The 17,928-nt window shown below is 35.2% G+C and overlaps 2 protein-coding genes and 2 non-coding genes across 8 annotated transcripts in view; all 4 read left to right on the top strand.

Moving 5' to 3' along the window:
* The window catches only part of metap2b (methionyl aminopeptidase 2b), a 171,569-nt gene that overhangs the window by 74,834 nt on the left and 78,807 nt on the right, over positions 1-17,928 (top strand). The gene's annotated exons all lie outside the window — the stretch shown is intronic.
* Positions 156-15,116, top strand: slc25a3b (solute carrier family 25 member 3b). 5 transcript variants are annotated; one of them, NM_213722.1, is given in 8 exon segments: positions 156-231; positions 469-618; positions 5,384-5,511; positions 7,259-7,438; positions 9,208-9,389; positions 11,708-11,880; positions 12,808-12,918; positions 14,726-15,116. In NM_213722.1, coding segments are annotated over 7 exon segments (1,071 nt in total). In that variant the 5' UTR covers positions 156-231; positions 469-482; the 3' UTR covers positions 14,887-15,116.
* On the top strand, positions 9,429-9,655 carry LOC137489408 (small nucleolar RNA SNORA53). Its single transcript, XR_015526914.1, has one exon. It is a non-coding gene; the product is annotated as a small nucleolar RNA SNORA53 (small nucleolar RNA).
* LOC137489407 (small nucleolar RNA SNORA53) lies at positions 12,968-13,194 on the top strand. Its single transcript, XR_015526915.1, has one exon. It is a non-coding gene; the product is annotated as a small nucleolar RNA SNORA53 (small nucleolar RNA).

Consider the following 17,928-nt stretch of genomic DNA (forward strand, 5'->3'; position numbering starts at 1 on the left):
ATATATTTATATATATATATATACATACCTACCTCATCCACAAGATGAATATTCATGAACCACTAAGACGTCACCATAGTAGGATTCCTACTACAGTGGGCGGGGCATATCGTGACGTACCCGCTTCCTTTATGCTGTTCAGCCTTCCGGCGCGCGTGCACACCGCTCGGTCTCTATGCGCAGCCGGTAGAGGAGAGGACGGAGGCGCCATTTTGCGACAACTTCTATAAAGTAAGAGTTTCTCCCACTCCACATTACCTACCTCTCAATATAAACACATAGAATCAACTAAAACATCACTGTTTATTCACACAAAGGCATTTTAGGTTGTTATATCATCTGAAGGTATCTCTGAGGTGCGCCGGGCCGCTGACCTCCGTATGATAAATGAGAGACAGAGGACAAATGAGAAGATATGAGGCTTATAAATGTCTTTAGCGACTAATTGGTGTTTGTTTACTCCCTCAGGTCGACCAACAGACATGTATCCGAACGCTTTGACCCAGTTGGCCCGGGCGAACCCGTTCAGCGCCCCGCTTTTCACCCTTCAGAAAGTGGAGGAGCCCGGAACACAAACCCCCGTACAGAAGCGGCGGCTCGCGGCAGCAGCAGTCGCCGGTAAGAGCTAAAATAAACACTTAATATGTGCCTAAAACAGCTGAAGACATTCTAGTGTATTCATAACATTGAATTATGTATAACTATATTCATTAAGTCCTCCGAACTAACCGTTTATCATTGTGTTAATGCTTGAAATGGATTTCCCGGGCCTCAGGATGGATATTAAATACTTGAATAATCAGGTTGGAATGCTAGTTAGTTCGCTGTAAATATTAGGTCTGTAATTTAGAAATGCTTCTAGTATTTATAGTTGAATAGCGGTTTAGTGTGCTGAGTGTTCGGCCTCCATGGAGGGCAGTGAAGGACAAATTTGATATACGCGTTATACATATTTCAGTATTTTCTTTTACTTGTTAATGCTTCAGGTTTGTGTTGGTGTATCGATTAATGTTATTGAGTAAATCAGGGGACATGATGTTCTTTATTTAAAGCGTCCTATTCCTTCACATGACCTGCGTTTTGCTGTGTGCACCAATGAGAGGCGTTCTGATTGGCTTTCTGGAAGCAGGAGCGCTTCCAGATTTCAGCAAGGAGCGTTGTGATTGGCTGTCATTCTCTGGTATCGTGTGTCTTTGCTCAAGATCTAATCGTAAATTTTAATACAGCTTTAAAAGTGTTATCAGAGCCGCTCCTTGATGGTTTTATTTAGCTGTTTTATGTAGGTTTATTCATTTAAAATGCCTTAATTGTTTTATGTCCTTACAAGAATGGATAGGAAGCTCAAAATATAAGCGATGACTGGTAGGTTTGGGTTTTTATAGAAGAAAAATGCTTAATATGTGAAAAATAATTTTAAAATTAAGATAAATTAATGCTTTAAATAGTTGAATATGTTGGATTTATTATGTTGAAATAGTAACATGCGTTTATTTTTGTAATAACGTGTTCAAATGCACAAGCTAATTACTATGTAATATGCAATTTTGCATCATATTATGCAATCATAAATATTTCAGAATCTATTAAATGTTTAAAGCACTAATAAACATACAAATGAAATGTATTTTCTGACTAATATTTCTTTATTGCATTTAAATCACTAATAATTAAATTATTAAAATAAAAGTGATTACATTCATTTTCAGACTATTGTCAGATTATTTTATTATTATTAATACTAATAAATTAGTAAAATAAATTTGGATTACTGTATATAAATAACATAGCAATAACGTATATAATCAGAATTTTATGAATATTTATGTTAATAAAATATTAGATCTGATTGATATAAGATATGGCTTGAGAAATCTAATGATCAACAATAAGCAAATAATATTTAAGTGTAGACTAAAGTAAATTGCCTCTGTCAGATTGGATAGGAAACCCGACTATAAAAAAAAGATAGAAGATGACTTTCGTTTGGGTTTACTAGAATAAAAAATATGTGAAAAATCCTAATTCATGAAGTAATTAAATATATGAAGTTTAAAATATCAAAGTAAAAAAAACTGTTGATTATAATAATGTGTTTAAATGCACAAACTAATTTGTAAAACATAATTTTAGTAAACAAAATTTGTACAAAATATTTACACTACAAAAAACATTTCAGTGTCTGTTTAACCAAATGATTATAAAACGTAACAATGAAAACTATTTTCTTACAACCATTAATTATTTTAGCTTGTATTTGAATCACTAATAAATATTTAATCAATTATAATCAACAATTAAATTGTTTCAGTGTATTGTCAGGTTGTTGCTCAAGCTCGTCGAGTGTGTATGTCAACATTTTTGTATGTATAAATATAACAAAAATGAGATGAAGTATATAATTAAAATAAATTAAATATAATTTGAAAAGAAAAGTTTAGAACAAAAATGTTGTATATGTTAGATATTAGATATGGCGGGCAAAATCTAGCGATCAGCAATAAAATAATAATCAAATAAGAATTAAAGTAAATTTTCTTGATCAAATTGCTGCCTTTTTAGGGTTTGAATCTTGCAGGAAATGCATTAATTATAATATAACTTGTTTAAATATTTATTAAATATAATAATAAATCATATAAAAAATGGATAAAATATATTTTATAAAGAATTAAGTTCAGAATAAATTGTATGTTTTTAATATTAGATGTGGCTTGAGGAATCTAATGATCAACAATAAAGAAATAATATTTAAATATAGACTAAAGTTACTTTTTTTCCAAAATTACTACCTTTTTGTGATTAAATCTTGCATGAAATACATTAATTATAATAACTTGTTTACATATTTACAAAATATGTAATTAATATTAATATATTATTATTAATATAATTAAAAATAAATAAATATATGTTTCTATAGGAAAGTTTAGAGTACAAATGTAGTGTATGTAATAAACAAATAATATTTAAATAGACTAAAGTTACTTGTCAGATTACAACATTTTAGTTGTAAAATCATGCAGTAAATACATTAAACTCATTTAAATATATACAAAATAGTTAATTAATATTTAATAATAATAATTAAATGAATAATAAATGAACTTAATATAATTTCTAAAGGAAAATTTAAAATAAAATGTAGTATATTTAATATTACATGTGGTTGGAGAAATCTTAACGATCAGCAAATAATATTAAAATAAGAATTAGTCAACTTTGTCAGATTACTACCTTTTTGTGGTATGTATCTTGCAGGAAATAAGTTAATTATAATATAAATTGTTTAAATATTTTCAAAATAATTAATATAAAAATGAATAAAATATAATTTTTAAAGGAAAGTTAATTGGAAAATTGTATTAGATGTTTGATATTAGATGTGGCTGGAGAAATCTGACCATCAACATTAAATAAATATTTAAATATAGACTTAAGTACATTTTCTTGTTGAATGTTTTAGGAAACACATTAATTATAATATAACTTGCTTTAATATTTACAAGTTAATATTTAATATATTAATAATTCATATTTGTAGTCAATTAGCATCAAAAATAAATTATCTGGCTCTGTAGTTGAGAATGTGGTGTTCAAATCTGAGAGTCCGTGTCCTCAAAATCTCTGAAATAGCTCAGATACGATCAGGTGATGATAGCAGGTCAAAGGTCACGCTGTAAACCCCAAACGAACGTCTCAGTGGATGAACGTGACTCCTGTTTGTCCTCAGAGGGAGACAGCTGTGAGTTCGGCTCACAGAAATACTTCGTCCTCTGCGGCTTCGGAGGAATCCTGAGCTGCGGCACCACACACACGGCTGTGGTGCCGCTCGACCTGGTCAAGTGCCGGTTGCAGGTCCGTGTGTGTAGATATTTGTGTGTGTAAATGTGTGTGTTATTTGGAGTCACCCGAGTGTGATCCGACCCCAGTGCTACCCCTCATCCGCATGTGAAGTGTTTGGGATGGGCGATGTGGAATTAAAATGCTTTCAGAAAAATTTCTGGGATTTATTAAATTCAATATTATTAATATTGATATTATGATTAAATTATTATAATTAAACCACATCATAATTTTTTTATTAGTGTTTATGTTGTTGTTTATTTGTATTTTATTAAAAAAATGTAATTGTAGGATTAGGTTTATTTTGTTTTGCTTTTGTCCTCTATTATTATTATTATTATTATTAATATTAGTTTATTTTATTGTTTTTATCATTTTCATATTTGTTGTTTTTATTTTTAATAATGTTTCTATTAATTGTCATTATTATGGGGTTGTTATAGTTTATTTTTTATGTTTTATTGCCATTATTATTTATTTTTAATTGTGACATTTAAGCTTGTTAAATTAATGCACATTATTATAATTATTATTAGGTTGTTATTGTGTTTAAGATTATTTTTTTAATATATTTTCATGTTTATAGTTTTTGTTAATTATATAATGTTTTTATTATAAGGTTATTATATTGTTTTTGTTTTTAAAACACTTGCTTTATTATTTTTATTATTATTATGAAGTAATTTTTATTGTTTTTGAAATATATTTATTTATATATATATATGTATATATATATGTATATATTGTTTATTTGATAGTTTTTACAACTATTCCTCATTATTATAACTTATTATGAGGTTATTATAGTTTTAATAGTTTTAAAATGATTTTATTATTAGAAATGTTTTTTTTTTTACATTATAATATGATTTATTTATCTTGCGTATTTTTATAAGAATTAAGTACTTTAAGTATATCATAAGTATAAAATGTACATTTCTATAATGCTAATTTCAAACCCACCACTGATTTTATTAAATGACAATGGGGTACTATTACTTATTAATAAATTCTTGTATCTAAACAACCTTATAATAATGCAAAATATCTACCGCACATTTAATTTCAGACATTTATGCATTTATACAGTTGCAGTTTACAACTCGAACCAAACTAGTTTCAGACTGAGGCAAATTCCTTACTATAGATATATTTATTGAGGCAAGACTATTTTTTATTGATTTTATTTAAGTATTTTTAACACACTGCTCTGAAAAAAAAAATCTGTTGATGAACAATTTTTGTATTTGTTTTTTTTTGTAGCATAATATACAACACCTACCCAGACAATATAGCACTTTAAACTATTACAAATGTTTATAAATGTCACTTTTTTAACTTTTCATGGTTAAAGTTGTCAAAAGTAAGATCAAGCTTCCATAATGCAATTCAAAAGCATAAAATAAAAAATGAAAATGTCACAAAATACACAAAGCTGCTAATTTATAAAACAATTTACGAGCAATGCACCATCGCCCATCCCTGCTAAGTGTTGTGTTGTGATGCATGAGCATGTGTGTGTTGTTCCCTCACGTCACAGACTCGGGCGACAGCTGTGCGTTCGGCTCAGGGAAATACTACGCTCTGTGCGGGTTCGGGGGCATCCTGAGCTGTGGCATTACACACACGGCCGTCGTGCCGCTCGATTTGGTGAAGTGCCGCCTGCAGGTCTGTACTCACATCCGCCCCTTCATCACTGTATGAGGACACATCCGTGGCGAAGGGTCACTAACGCATGATTGAAGTGACTTTACTGACCGCATAACCAGCAGATCTCGCTCTATGATTGAGGAGCTTGTTTTAAATGGAGCGCAAGAAGGTGATATTGAGGGGGGGAATGCGGAAATACGAAAATATGTGGTGTATTTTCTTCTCTGAAATGCTGAAGAAAGTCGAAAATTAAGATTTATTTTTTATATTGTTGTATATATCTTTTTATTTATTTGATTTTTTTGAACAATTATCATGCACTTAAAGAGTTTAAACACATACTTTTCATCATAATCAACAACACATCTACATGTCTGTATAAAACTACATGATGATTATATAGAGCTTTAATCAGTGTTTCAAAGGAACAATAGTGTTGGTGTTAATAAAGTAACTATTGAAGTTTGTATTAGTTTTGTTTAGGTTTTAAATGCTAGAATTCGATTTTACTGTAATTTTATTTGTTTTTAATTAGTTTTATTTAAATGACATGTTAACTTTTTCGATTAACTGGTTATTATACAAATTAATAGTATATATGTAGATAATCATGTCAACATATTCATGTTTTAATGTTTGAATTATTTCATATTGAGTTGGATTATCTACCACTGTAATTTTTATTATACTAGTTACATGTATATGATATGTAATATTTAATATAATTAACTGATTATGAATTCATTGCATATGCGTGTATATGCACACACACACACACTGAATTTATTTTTAATATTAACCTATTATTAACATTTTCATTATGTTTTGCTACGTATATTATTGTTATATATTAATATAAGTACAGAAATGTACCGATATAAATTGAATTAATATAGAAATATTACTTTCCTTTGTTTTATATATATTTGGATATTGTTTTTTTATATTACTGCTCATAAAATAATTTAATGACTTTAGTTGGCTATAATGATGACCTTTATGTGAACTTCAGATATTATAGTGTAAATTAATATTGTACACTATAACCGGCAGCTACCGGCAGATAGCTCTCTGCAACTCTCACATGGTCGCCCACTGAAGCTAAGCAGGGCTGCGCCCGGTCAGTACCTGGATGGGAGACCACATGGGAAAGCTAGGTTGTTGCTGGAAGAGGTGTTAGTGAGGCCAGCAGGGGGCGCCCAACCTGCGGTCTGTGTGGGTCCTAATGCCCCAGTATAGTAACGGGGACTCTATACTGCTCAGTGAGCGCCGTCTTTCGGATAAGACGTTAAACCGAGGTCTCGACCCTCTGTGGTCGTTAAAAATCCCAGGATGTCCTTCGAAAAAGAGTAGGGGTTTAACCCCGGCATCCTGGCCAAATCTTTTTACTTGGCATCTACATCTATAATTAAATCAGCCAATGAACAAGCCAGTGGTGGTGTTATACAAACACAATATTTAAAATATAAAGATCTTTTGTGTTTCATGGAAGAAAATATAGTAGGACACAATTTATAATTATATAGGAATAATTATATAGATATCAGAGTTCGTTAAATTAGTTTTTTCGAACTGATTGGTGACTCTCCGCCACTGATGTGATCCAAACATTTGGTTAATTTATTAATCTTGATTTGGAAATGCAGCATGTAAATGTCATTGTGAAGTGAATCCATTAACCATGTTCCTTCATAACGCCTGGATTTCTGCTGAAGTTTCTTGTTTGTTTGTGACTGTCTCTCTAATAATGACCCGCTGCGTTCAGGTGGATCCTGCCAAATATAAGAGCATCTTCACCGGCTTCTCTGTGACCATCAAAGAGGATGGTGTTCGGGGTCTGGCCAAGGGGTGGGCTCCCACCTTCATCGGTTACTCCATGCAGGGACTCTGCAAGTTCGGCTTCTATGAGGTCTTCAAGATCCTGTACGGAGACATGCTGGGAGAGGTGAGAAACTGGAGTAGCATGCTGAGATGTTTATTTTTTTTCTCTTGTGCTTGGTGAAAACAATTTGATATCATTTTTTTAAACTGAATTAAACGTTAAATGGGCAACACAAATGTTTATTTATTTATTTCAATATTTTAATTTTGAAAGGATAGTTCACCCATAATATAAATTTTCCACTGCTTACTGTACTCAAGTGTCTTTTTTTCACCATCAGAATTTATTGCATCTTTCCTTTTATTAATGTTTTTAAGCCATAAAACACTTTTTATTAATCACATTGTGTAAATTAACAAGGTCTTATTAAAAATGTATTTAGTATAATATATCATGCATTGAACATTTCTTTTAGATTTAATATCAATAAAATATAAATAATATTGATTTAATATTTTATCACCTCAGTTCTATGATTATATTAGTTTCTTGTTTATATATTTTAAAATTAATAATTAAATTAAAATATAATATATTGAAAATCACATGAACAATTGTTTTTATACAATAACATTTATTATATACAATTTGTTTAGTCATGAAATTGACAACCAAGCTGTAATGTTGTTGTTTTATGTCTTGTTTTATGTTTTGTTTTATGTTTTATTTTGTTTGTTGATTTTTAAATTGTATATTTATTGTTGAAAGATTCCTGCCATGAAGATAGCTTTGGTTGCTGACATGGCATTAAATAAAAAAATACATTACATTACAAAGATTTATTTATATTTATATTCTTCATACATTAAATAATATACATTTAGTCCTTTAGCAGACGCTTTTATCCAAAGCGACTTACAAATGAGGACAAGGAAGCATTTTACACAACTATAAGAGCAACAATGAATAAGTGCTGTAGGCAAATTTCAGGTATGTAAAGTGTAAGAGGCAAAACATTAGTATTTTATTATTATTGTTTTTTTTTTTTGTTGTTGTTATACAGTTAGCGATAGAACCAGAGAGGCAATTGCAGATTAGTAAGGAAAGTGGAGACTAAATAGTTGAGTTTTTAGTCGTTTCTTGAAGACAGCGAGTGACTCTGCCGGTCTGATGCAGTTAGGGAGTTCATTCCACCAACTGGGCAGATTGAATGCGAGAATATAGATTTTATACTTTTGCTAGTTCCTTAATGTTTTAGGGTTATGCATTTTGCTTTTTCATTTTATTAAATACTACTTATTATTAATAATATAATCTGTAGGCATCACAATGGTGCAGTGGGAAGCATGATCACTTCACAGCAAGAAGGTCGCTGGTTCAAAACTCGGCTGGCTCAGTTGGCATTTCTGTGTGGAGTTTGCATGTTCTCCCCGTGTTCGCGTAGGTTTTTTCCGGGTGCTCCGGTTTTCCCCACAAGTCCAAAGACATGTGGTACAGGTGAATTGAGTAAGTTAAATTGTCCATAGTGTATGTGTATGGGTGAGTATTTATGGCTTTCCCAGTGATGAGTTGCAGCTGTAAGGGCATCGGCTGTGTTAAACATATGCTGGATAAGTTGGCGGTTCATTCCACTATGGCGACCCCAGATTAACAAAGGGGCTAAGGCAAAAAAAAAAATTTAAAATATCGTTTAAAAAACAAAGGGGCTAAGGCAAAAAAAAAAATGTAAAATATCGTTTAAAAAACCTAAGTGACACTTTAAAAACTAAAAAAAAAAAACACAAAAAAAAACTTTTAATATATGGGTTATAGCCCTTTTATTTAATTGCATTTTGTGTGTATGTATTTATTTATTTATGGATAAATGTATTTATCCTTCTGTGTTCCTCCAGGAAAACGCGTACATGTGGAGAACCTCTCTGTATCTGGCGGCCTCTGCCAGCGCTGAGTTCTTCGCTGATATCGCTCTGGCCCCTATGGAGGCGTGTAAAGTGCGTATTCAGACTCAGCCCGGCTATGCCAACACCCTGAGGGAATGTGCGCCCAAGATGTACGGCGAGGAGGGTCTCTGGGCGTAAGTGTCCTGCACTGCTCACCATATTTTTAGAAGCTCCACACGTTCCTTAGATCCGCCTCTGGGGAGCGTCAGTGCTCTTCTTCTGCTGCTCTCAGTCTGAGAGCGTCAGGGTCGACCGCAGCTCCCGCCAGCTTTACTGCTGTACCGTCAGAGGCGCTTGAGTCATTGGCGTGTGAGATCAGTCCACCTGCTTACCCAGAATTCTCTCTGCCCTGAACCTTCACAGGAGTACAGCAGGGCAGAGCTGCTGGGGAGCGGACACACTGTTTAAATATACCACAATGTGTAGCTGCTTTTCCACTGTCAGACCAATACACACTCTAAAACCTTAGTGAAATCAAAATTTAAAGTTTATTTTGCTAGCACATTTTGTTATGCATTAGCTGAACAATTTAAACAGTTCAAGTTAATTCACTGAAGAAAAAAGTTTGTTTTGAAAATATTCAGTCATCTGCGTTTGGAGTAGTTACTTTTTTTTTACGCTTCAGCCACAATATTCTTACACCGTGTCCAAATAATATTAGGTGTGATGCAATAAGATAATATTGGGGAAAATTTGATATTGCGATTTTTATTTATATTAATTTTTTTGCAATATGAATACAATTTCAGCAGATGGTTTGAATAGCTCTGTTTGACTTTTTGGGGAGTCTTAGTCAGGTACAGAAATTAAAAAAATCCCAATGCAAAAGTGTTTTTTTCCAAATATCTAAATTCTTAATCAAAGTTGTCAATTAAGTAATTTTTCCTTTAAAAAAAGCTAATTAACCTGCCAACGGTGTAAGTAAAATAATATGATTTTCAGTTTGACGTTTAGATATTTGGACTAGAAATCAGTCCAAAAATAAAGTTTTTTCAGTGCAAATGTAAAATTGTAAAAAAAATAAATAAACACAGTTCATCTTTGTTACACCTCCAAATGTCATAATTTCTTGTACAAAAGTAAAGTCGTCAGGGCAAAGTAGAGTCGTCAGACCAGTGAGAGTGGAGTCGTCTGACCAATCAGTGCAAAGTAGAGTCGTCAGTCCAATCAGGGCCGAGTAGAGGCATCAGGGCAAAGTAGAGTCGTCTGGCCAATCAGGGTGGAGTAGAGTTGTCAGGCCAATCAGGGCCGAGTAGAGTCATCAGGGCAAAGTAGAGTCGTCAGGCCAATCAGGGCGGAGTAGAGATGTCAGGCCAATCAGGGTGGAGTAGAGTCGTCAGGCCAATCAGGGCGGAGTAGAGTCGTCAGGCCAATCAGGGCGGAGTAGAGTTGTCCGGCCAGTCAGGGCCGAGTAGAGTCATCAGGCCAAAGTAGAGTCGTCAGGCCAATCAGGGCGGAGTAGAGTTGTCAGGCCAATCAGGGCCGAGTAGAGTCATCAGGCCAAAGTAGAGTCGTCAGGCCTATCAGGGCGGAGTAGAGTTGTCAGGCCAATCAGGGCCGAGTAGAGTCATCAGGGCGGGGCAGAGTCGTCTGGCCGATCAGGGCGGGGCAGAGTCGTCTGGCCGATCAGAGCGGGGCAGAGTCGTCTGGCCGATCAGGGCGGGGCAGAGTCGTCTGGCCGATCAGGGCGGGGCAGAGTCGTCTGGCCGATCAGGGCGGGGCAGAGTCGTCTGGCCGATCAGGGCAGGGTAGAGTCGTCTGGCCGATCAGGGCAGGGTAGAGTCGTCTGGCCGATCAGGGCAGGGTAGAGTCGTCTGGCCGATCAGGGCAGGGTAGAGTCGTCTGGCCGATCAGGGCAGGGTAGAGTCGTCTGGCCGATCGGGGCGGGGTAGAGTCGTCTGGCCGATCGGGGCGGGGCAGAGTCGTCTGGCAGATCAGGGCAGGGTAGAGTCGTCTGGCCGATCAGGGCAGGGTAGAGTTGTCTGGCCGATCAGGGCAGGGTAGAGTCGTCTGGCCGATCAGGGCAGGGTAGAGTCGTCTGGCCGATCAGGGCGGGGTAGAGTCGTCTGGCCGATCAGGGCAGGGTAGAGTCGTCTGGCCGATCAGGGCGGAGTAGAGTCAGTAGATGAGAAAACTTTGCAATGACTCTACAAGTCATGTGTTCTGTGGCTCCTCGTCAACTGTATTTCAGACTCAACATTGCAGATCCTGTGATGGGACTATTGCGGATGCACACATTGCAATACTGATGCTGAAACAATATATTGTGCAACCCTAGTGTTAGCTATGCCCCTCTTATCGTTAGTTTGCTGCGAGTTCATTTTGTTTTGAGCTGAACTTGTTTGTTATGTTTTAAAATGCTCAGTTTAAGCCTGACAGTGGAGAAACATGGCTAATATTGACTTTTAAGTGCCCTTCTGAGGGTTAATGTGTGTTGTGGATTTTCCGGCAGGTTCTACAAAGGTGTTGTCCCTCTGTGGATGAGACAGATCCCCTACACCATGATGAAGTTCGCCTGTTTCGAGCGCACTGTTGAGCTGCTCTACAAGTATGTGGTGCCCAAACCCCGCAACGAGTGCTCCAAAGCTGAGCAACTGGTCGTCACTTTCGTCGCTGGTTACATCGGTGAGGCTGAGTAAAATTTATAATGAACATAGTCATTTCTGTTTTAGCAAATGTAAATATTCATTATTTTATTAGTTATACAAAATTTTAATCAATCTTTATTTTTATATCGACCGTTTTATTAATTTACATCAAATAATATGCATAATCTTGTATAGTAATATTATTGTTATTATTTTTATATATTTTTATTATCTTTTATTGAATGTTAAATATATTAATTTTAATTTATATTTTTTTAATTTATTATATTATTGTTAATTTTATTTATAAATTACGTTATTATAATACTCTTTTTTTCTAGATAAAAGTTTTCATTTAAGTGTTTAATTAAACTCTACATTTTTTAGCTTTATTGCAATTTTAGAAGTAATTTATTACTAGTATGTTTATTTTCAGATTTTTATAATCAAACATTTTAATATTTTTTTATGAATCATAATTTGTACCACAAAGTTTTGAGTTTGATTTCGAGTTTACCTTATTCTATTGTATTTTTTAAATTACCACAGATGTTGATTCATTTGAAAAAAGTTGCTATATCATTACTATTATTATTATTATTATTTACTGAAATAAATTTATTATTGCCTAATACTCACTTAAAAATGTACATAACATGAGTAATATATTTATGTGTGTGTGTATATATATATATATATATATATATATATATATATATATATATATATATATATATATATATGTATATATGTATATATATATATATATATATGTATATATGTATATATATATATATATATATATATATATATGTATATATATATATATATATATATATATATATATATATATATATATATATATATATATATATATATATATATGTATATATATATATGTATGTATGTATGTATGTATATATATATTCTATTCTAAATGATATTTTCTGCTTGTGTCCTGTAGCTGGTGTGTTCTGCGCCATCGTGTCTCACCCTGCTGACTCTGTGGTGTCTGTGTTGAACAAAGAGAAGGGAAGCACAGCCGGACAGGTGCTCAAGAGGCTCGGCCCCATGGGTGAGTTCATTTATTGATTTATTTTTCACCACAGTTTTGCTTCCAGCTCCACACGTTCCTTAGATCCGTCTCTGGGGAGCGTCAGTGCTCTTCTTCTGCTGCTCTCTGTGTGAGAGCATCAGGGTCGACCGCAGCTCCCGCCAGCTTTACTGCTGTACCGTCAGAGGCGCTTGAGTCATTGGCGTGTGAGATCAGTCCACCTGCTTACCCAGAATTCTCTCTGCCCTGAACCTTCACAGGAGTACAGCAGGGCAGAGCTGCTGGGGAGCGGACACACTGTTTAAATTGCCTTGTAATGGTAATGTTTTTGATTGTAAAGGGTGTCATAGATTTAATAAGAAAAAAGAACTATTTTTAAAGAATGATGTGTTTGAGTTTATGGTAATAGCCGAAAAATAGGTAATAGTTATAAATAATTTGGTTTTAAGCAAACAGACTGAAATATTGGTTCAGTCAGAGCAAAGGGTTTTTGTCTGGCCAATCAGGGAGGAGTAGAGTTGTCTGGCCAAACAGGACAGGGTCGCCTGGCCAATCAGAGCAGTGTTGTCGGGCCAATAAGGGCGGAGTAGATTTGCCTGGCCAATCAGGGCAGTGTTGAGTAGTCTGGCCAATCAGAGCAGTGTAGAGTCATCTTGCCAATCAGAGCAGTGTAGAGTAGTCTAGCCAATCAAAGCAGTGTAGAGTCATCTTGCCAATCTGAGCACCGTAGAGTTCCCTGGCCAATCAGAGCAATGTCGTCGGGCCAAAAAGGGCGAAATAGATTTGCCTGGCCAATTAGAGCAGTCATCTGGCCAATCAGAAAACCATAGAGTCGCCTGGTCAAAGAGCAGTGTTACCCGGCCAATCAGGACGGAGTAGAGTCGTCGGGCCAATCAGAGCAGCGTATAGTCGTCTAGCCAATTAGAGCAGTGTAGAGTCGCCTGGCAAATCAGTGTTGTTAAGCCAATCAGAGCAGTGTAGAGTCATCTGGCCAATCAGAGATGTGGCCAATCAGAAGCGCGTAGAGTCATCTGGCCAATCAGAGCAATGTAGAGTCATCTGGCCAATCAGAGCAATGTAGAGTCATCTGGCTAATCAGAGATGTGGCCAATCAAAAGCCCGTAGAGTCATCTGGCCAATCAGAGCAATGTAGAGTCATCTGGCCAATCAGTAGAGCGTAGAGTCACCTGATCATTCGGGGCGGTGTAGAGTTGCCTGGCCAATCAGGGCGAAGTAAAGTCATCGGGCCAATCAGAGGGTCGAGTCGTCGGGCCAGTCAGAGGAGTGTAGAGTCGCCTGGCCATTCAGGGCAGAGTAGAATCATCTGGCCATTCAGAGCAGTGTAAAGTCATCTGGCCTATCAGAGGATTGTAGAGCCGCTGAGTGCAATGTTATCTGACCAATTAGAGGAGTGTAGAATCATCTTGCCTATTATTGCAGATTAAAGTCATCTAGCCAAACAAGGAGAAGTAGAGTCTTCCGGCCAATCAGAGTGTAGAAGAGTTGCCTGGCCAATCAGTGGACAGTACAGTCCAATAATTGTTACAATTTAATAATTTTGTTAGTCACTTTTCACATTTTAATTAATTTTTTTAATCTAGTTTACATGTTTTGATTCATTAAATTGTGTCTTTCAATACTCTTTTGTGTAATTTTCATTTGTTTCAAATGTTTTACATTTAATATAGATGTAATTAAATATAATTTAGCGTTTAAATATTTTATAATATGTATCCTGTAGCATTTGTGTTTGTAAGTCAAGTTGTTGTCTGCATATCAGTTTTTCCAGCCGTATTCACCCTCTTGAATGCGTTCGTGTGTCTCTCAGGTGTGTGGAAGGGTCTGGTGGCCCGTATCATCATGATCGGTACACTGACAGCCCTGCAGTGGTTCATCTACGACTCAGTAAAGGTGTATTTCCGCCTGCCACGTCCTCCTCCACCCGAGATGCCCGATTCCCTCAAGAAGAAGCTCGGCCTCACAGAGTAAAACCTCCACCCCATCGCCCTCCTCCACAGCCGCACACCTCCTGTTTTCTATATTTAAGTCTGTCCTGAGCCCGCTCCTCATGCAGGTGAAGGGATCGCTCTTCACGGGGCGCGTCCGTGTCTAAATAGTCTATATAAAAGGTTTGTGATGAACGAATGCCATCTGGTTTTAACCTCTGACATCGGTTTTGTCAGTAGAACAATAAAGAGCTCCCTGGATATTACACACTAGAGGTGGTCTGTGTCTCTTTACTGAGCTCTGCGCTTTTTTTGTCGTGTTTACAAAGTAGGTTCTGTGCAAAATGGCTGAAGAACAAAACATGGAACGCTTTTTATGTGTTATAGTAGTTAGTAATTTTGTAAAGGCTTAAAAATCAGGGTTTAAAATGCAAGAATCAAAATTTTAGGCTTTAAAAAGTCTTAAATTAGCTGTTTTAGGTCTTAAATATTTTTGCACAGGTCTTACTATTCCGATGTCCTTGTAACGCTACATCTAATGCTCATTTAAACTATTTTTTGTCGTTGTTGCTTGGTTTTCGTGGTGTTTTAGTTCATTATTTCACTTGTCCATATATAATTTGCGGTATTACAACTACAAAAGAGACCAACATGCAATAGTCAGCTTTTTGTTATTGAACTTGGTGAGCGAGGCGAAAGTGACGTCATTGCTTCGTTTGCGTTGGTTCGCGTGACAAGATTTCGGCTGGCGGACCGCACAATTTTTTGAGACTCGGGTGAACAGTTTGCGCAACGTTGCGTTTGATTTGAATTAGGGATGCTCAATTCGGTTAATTTTGCTAACCGACATCCGCAGCTCTTTAATCGGTTATTAACGGTTAACTGGTCAGATTACAATTAAATTATTATTAATTATTTTTTAACAAATTGACGTGTCTATGTCTGACACATTAAATATTGCATTTTAAAATACTGAATTATTTTAACATGCTAGCATATTAATAACAGAACATTACAACAGATCATCTTCACGCACCTGCGTGTTTCCCACGGCATAGAAAAACAGAATAAAATAAATGAATAAAATAAATAGGCCTGCCCTTAATTATTTTCACTTAAATAATTCATTAAGAGAACAAAACGAAAACACTGACTGATCCTTTTTAAGAAATGGCACAGGCTGTTTTTTTCCCCAATCATATGTTTAAAAATAGCAGACTACCTCAAATTGCTCGCTCCACGGAAAATATGCATTTATTTAATGCCCCGCTGTTATTATTACAAAACGTTTACATTTTAAATAGAAATCATTAATTTAAAGATTAGTCTTGATATTTGGTTTCCTCTTATTCGCGATTCAAGAGCGCGCGCGGCATGATAAAAATACAATGTAACGCGCGCATATGTTCACTTTTTGTAAACAGTTTTGTTGTTTAAATATGTTGAATTAATTTCAATAGATGCTTTATAAGCTGTAAAATGAAAGCTAAAGCCTATTTGTTGTTTATGACGCAGATCCAGGAGGCGATCAGCATCAGCGCTGGTTTGGCATCAACTCGTCTGAATCAAACAGCAATATTCTTCCATTTTGCTTCTTCGGCAAATATGTCTGTAGCCACGTGTGGTCATACGTTATCGTCCCGCGAGTTAACAAATATGTCTAATGACAGCAAACGTGATTTTCCATTCCAAAAATGTGAGGCGCACCTCGCTCTTTTTGACAAGGAAAAACAGGCGCGCTCCTCTTTTTTTATGTCACTATGAAACGACTGAATCAGCTGGGTATTGATTGTGCAAGAATTGTAATAGGTTACAATTGTAATATTTAATACTATTATTCAAGATTTGTAAATTCATACAGCTCTGGATAACTTGAAACAGCGAGCACTATAGTCTCTCCTGTCTTTAAAAGTTCTCTGTAGTAGTCTTGACAAGAGAAACTGCTGCTCTGTGGTGAGCCGCGTGCAAAACAATTGCGGCTTTTAGTAAATCGTTCAAAAGATGCCCCTCTTAACGCAAAAAGCGCATTCAATTGGCACCTTATGCAGCCAAACTAAAATATATAAAATAATATTTTCAATCGTTTAACTGATAGCATTAATCTGTTACAAACGCACTCTTTCGGTTAATGGTTAATCGATTATTTTGAGCCTCCCTAATTTGAATTGAAAATCAATCACTTTGAAGAGATTTTGTCTGTAACCAGTGCGACTGTACAGACATATGATCCGTCCATGCCTGATCATAGAGAACCAGATGAACAATAATTCTTGGCTAGAAAATGCAACAGCCGTGAGAAAGAAGGGAAGTTTTTGTTGAAGTTTAGAAAAACTTGGATACGTTTGTTAAAAACCAAAAAAGAGAAGCCATGCAAAAGTGGAGACCTGTGTGGTTTAAATATTACAGAATGTTTTTCACCATTCATAGGTTTTAAACTGATGTTTATGTTAGTTTTGAATTTAAAACAATTTCTTATTTGCAAAACTATAAGGAGCAAATTATTTCTTTGATAACTAGAAAGGAATAGTTGAACCCATGTTTACAACATACTGAGGGCCAGTTTTTCTAGGCTTTATTGGTGATAATATACAGAATTGTCGGACCATTATTGCCTTTTTAAAATACAAGTAGAGGACAGAAACTAGCCAGACAAAATAAAATAAAAACGTCAGTATTTTTAGTAAGTGTACTTTTTTTTTGCTTTTTTTTTTTTCCATAATAAAACATTTAATTGTAGAGCAAGTGATGCATCAAAGTTTGATCTAAAAAATTGATGAATGGCTATAATTTTTTTTAATAATCATTATTGTAAAAGCTATAGGCTTTTATAATATAGGCTTTTAACAGGCACAAAAAAAACGAGAGCACATTACACCTGCACTTGTTTCTCTACACTGGCTGCCAATCCAGTTTAGAATTCAGTACAAAGTTCTGTTGTATGTTTATAAATCCCTCCATGGCCTGGCCCCCTGAGTATATCTCTGAGCTAATTATTATGCACCAACCTGTGAGATCTCTTCGCTCTATGGATCGTCTCTATTTTCAAGTTCCTAGATCATGCTTAAAATGTCGAGGTGATAGAGCT

Source organism: Danio rerio, chromosome 25 (assembly GCF_052040795.2).
Source record: "Danio rerio strain M-AB ecotype USA chromosome 25, GRCz13ab, whole genome shotgun sequence".
Taxonomy (NCBI): Eukaryota; Metazoa; Chordata; class Actinopteri; order Cypriniformes; family Danionidae; genus Danio; species Danio rerio.